The sequence below is a fragment of the Nestor notabilis genome, unplaced genomic scaffold, assembly GCF_000696875.1.
Source record: "Nestor notabilis isolate BGI_N333 unplaced genomic scaffold, ASM69687v1 scaffold17577, whole genome shotgun sequence".
NCBI lineage: Eukaryota > Metazoa > Chordata > Aves > Psittaciformes > Psittacidae > Nestor > Nestor notabilis.
Window position 1 is genome coordinate 1,314 of NW_009937091.1, and position 2,387 is coordinate 3,700.

At 61.9% G+C, this 2,387-nt stretch overlaps 1 protein-coding gene across 1 annotated transcript in view; it reads right to left on the bottom strand.

Annotated features, from left to right (window-relative positions):
* LOC104408918 (myosin light chain kinase 2, skeletal/cardiac muscle-like) overlaps positions 1-2,318 on the bottom strand; it is a gene marked incomplete at its 5' end in the record, with an annotated part of 2,984 nt that extends 666 nt beyond the window's left edge. Inside the window, 7 exons of the mRNA XM_010018658.1 lie at positions 23-65; positions 316-468; positions 770-898; positions 1,100-1,170; positions 1,413-1,554; positions 1,944-2,053; positions 2,225-2,318. Coding sequence (XP_010016960.1) covers positions 23-65; positions 316-468; positions 770-898; positions 1,100-1,170; positions 1,413-1,554; positions 1,944-2,053; positions 2,225-2,318 — 742 coding nt within the window. The remainder of the gene's footprint in view (positions 1-22; positions 66-315; positions 469-769; positions 899-1,099; positions 1,171-1,412; positions 1,555-1,943; positions 2,054-2,224) is intronic.
* Positions 2,319-2,387: the final 69 nt, after the last annotated feature.

Genomic DNA, 2,387 nt, shown 5'->3' on the forward strand with positions numbered 1-2,387 from the left:
GGGGGGAGAGGAGACACATCACCCCCTTCTCCAGCCACCCAGGAGCCCCAAACCCCAGGAACCAGCTGGAGAGATGGGACCAGGGATCAGAGGGGCTGGGCAGGACCCCAATGTTTCAGCACGTCCTGGAGGCCCTGGAGAGACACAGGGCTCTTCTGGGGACAGCCAACAGCCAGGGCAGGGCCCCGTTTGGTACAGGACACCAGGGGATGCTGCTGGTCCCACTGTGGAGGGCAGCGTGTGGTACCCAGGGACTGGGCACACAGCTTGGGGGATGCCACCCCCGGACCCCCATGGCCACTGCTGGCCTCGCACCTCTTGTCCTTGATGATAAGGTTTGAAACGAAGTCCTTGGCCTCGTTGGAGACACTCTCAAAGGTCTCCTCATCGAAGTACCAGTTGGCAGCCAGGACATTGTTGAGCGTCTCAGTGTCATTATCACCCAGGAAGGGGGAGAGACCGCTGAGCCTGGGGGTGCAGGAGATGAGAATATGAGTCCCCCCAGGCTACAACACCTTCCAGACCCCCAGAATGAGCCAGTCTGGCCAAGGGCTGCCCCAAGCAGCGATGCAGGGTGATGGTGTGTAGCTGCAGGTACTGTACTCCTGCCTGCAGCTGTGGGCACAGACCCCAGCCCCACATGCCCATCTCCCCATCCATCACCCACCAGCACCCCATCAAGCAGCCAGGTGCCTGGGGTGCATGTACAGCCTGGGGACAGCTCTGTTCCCCAGCATGGCTCTGGCAGCCCCGCTCAGCCCTGACGTACAGCATGTAGGTGATGACGCCCATGCTCCACATGTCTGTGGTGTAGGAGACCTGCTCGTAGTTGACCACCTCCGGAGAGAGGAATTCAGGGGTGCCGAAGTTCACCTTCAGCTTCTCCTGGGGGTTGTACCTGCTCCAGGGAGGGGCGAGTCAGCAGGAGGAGGACAGGCTGCTCCTCCGAACCACTACTGCCCTCCCCAGTCCTCCTATGCCAGGGGCAGCTGGGGCCAGCAGGTATGGCCAAAACCAGAACCCAGCGTGGGTCCCAGCACCCCAAGGGCACACGGGGCTCAAGGGTGTGAAGGAGACAGGGAGGAGGGATGGAGCTGACCTTCGAGCCAGCCCAAAGTCGATGATCTTCACCATGTGCCCGGTGGCAGCAACACAGAGGATGTTCTCGGGCTGTGGGGACAGAGACCATTGCCCCACTGCTGAGAGGGGACATGTCCCCAGCGCACGGGTCTGGCAGCCCAGGGGTCCTGTGACTGACCCGTGCCAGAGTGATACCAACATGTGGGCATCCTTCTGGTGTCAGGGACACACGAGCACAGCAGGGCTCAGTGCAGCACACAGCGCTCCCTGCTTCAGGGGCTGCAAACACCCACTGCCCCCCATGGCCCTGCTGTCACCCCCCAGCCCTGCACCTTGAGGTCGAGGTGGAGGACACGCATGTGGTGCATGAAGCGGATGCCCTCGCAGATCTGCCGCACGAACACCATGCAGTCCACCTCGGTCAGGTGGTAGTCGTCATCGATGATCCGCTCGAAGAGCTCACCACCCTCCACACTGCATGGGGACAGAGAGCGGGGTCACCTGGGGTCCCCTGCCCACCCCCTCCATGGAGATGTTAGTGTAGAAGGAGGCTACCCCAGGACACCCAGGCTCCCCGAGGTTCATAGAGCTACATGGGAAGGACCTGCGACACCTCTACCCTCAGTGCAACCACCTCCAGATGGGAGATGCTGACCCAGCGAGGCAGAGCCTGAGATTGCCTCCAGGCCTGAAGTGAGCCAAGGAGGTGCCCAAGAGGGGACAGGCAAGGTGGGGGACATTCCCTGGGGCCAACCCCTTCTGCTTGTCAGGGTCCAGCACATTTGCTCCATCTCTGGAGTATCCTTGTGACGGTGCCCCTCACCCAGGCGTCAGGTCTCTCACAGCACTGTCCCAGCACTCACAACTCCATGAAGAGGACGATCTCCCGCGGTGTCTCGATGGCATCATAGAGCTGGATGAGGTTGCGGTGGTTCAGCTGGTTCATCACGTCGATCTCCAGCAGCACCATCTCCTGCAGAAGAGCCCCATGGTGGTCAGTCCTGGCCACCAGCACTGGGACAGGCTGTGCCACATCACTAGGGACACACAGGGCACAACACTGACACCCACCATCTCGGCCATGCCACTTCCTGGTGGCACCACGGCCAGCCAGGAGGAGCCCCCACCTCGGCATCAGACAAACCTTGTCCTTGGCACCCTGCTTCCGGATCACTTTGGCCGCCAGCTTGAGCCCCGTCTGCTTCTCCGTGCACGTGTGGACTTCACCGAACTTGCCCCTGGGGAGGGAGACAGGGAGAGCTGCCATCACCATCAGCCACCCAGGCTGCTGGGGACCCCCACCCTGC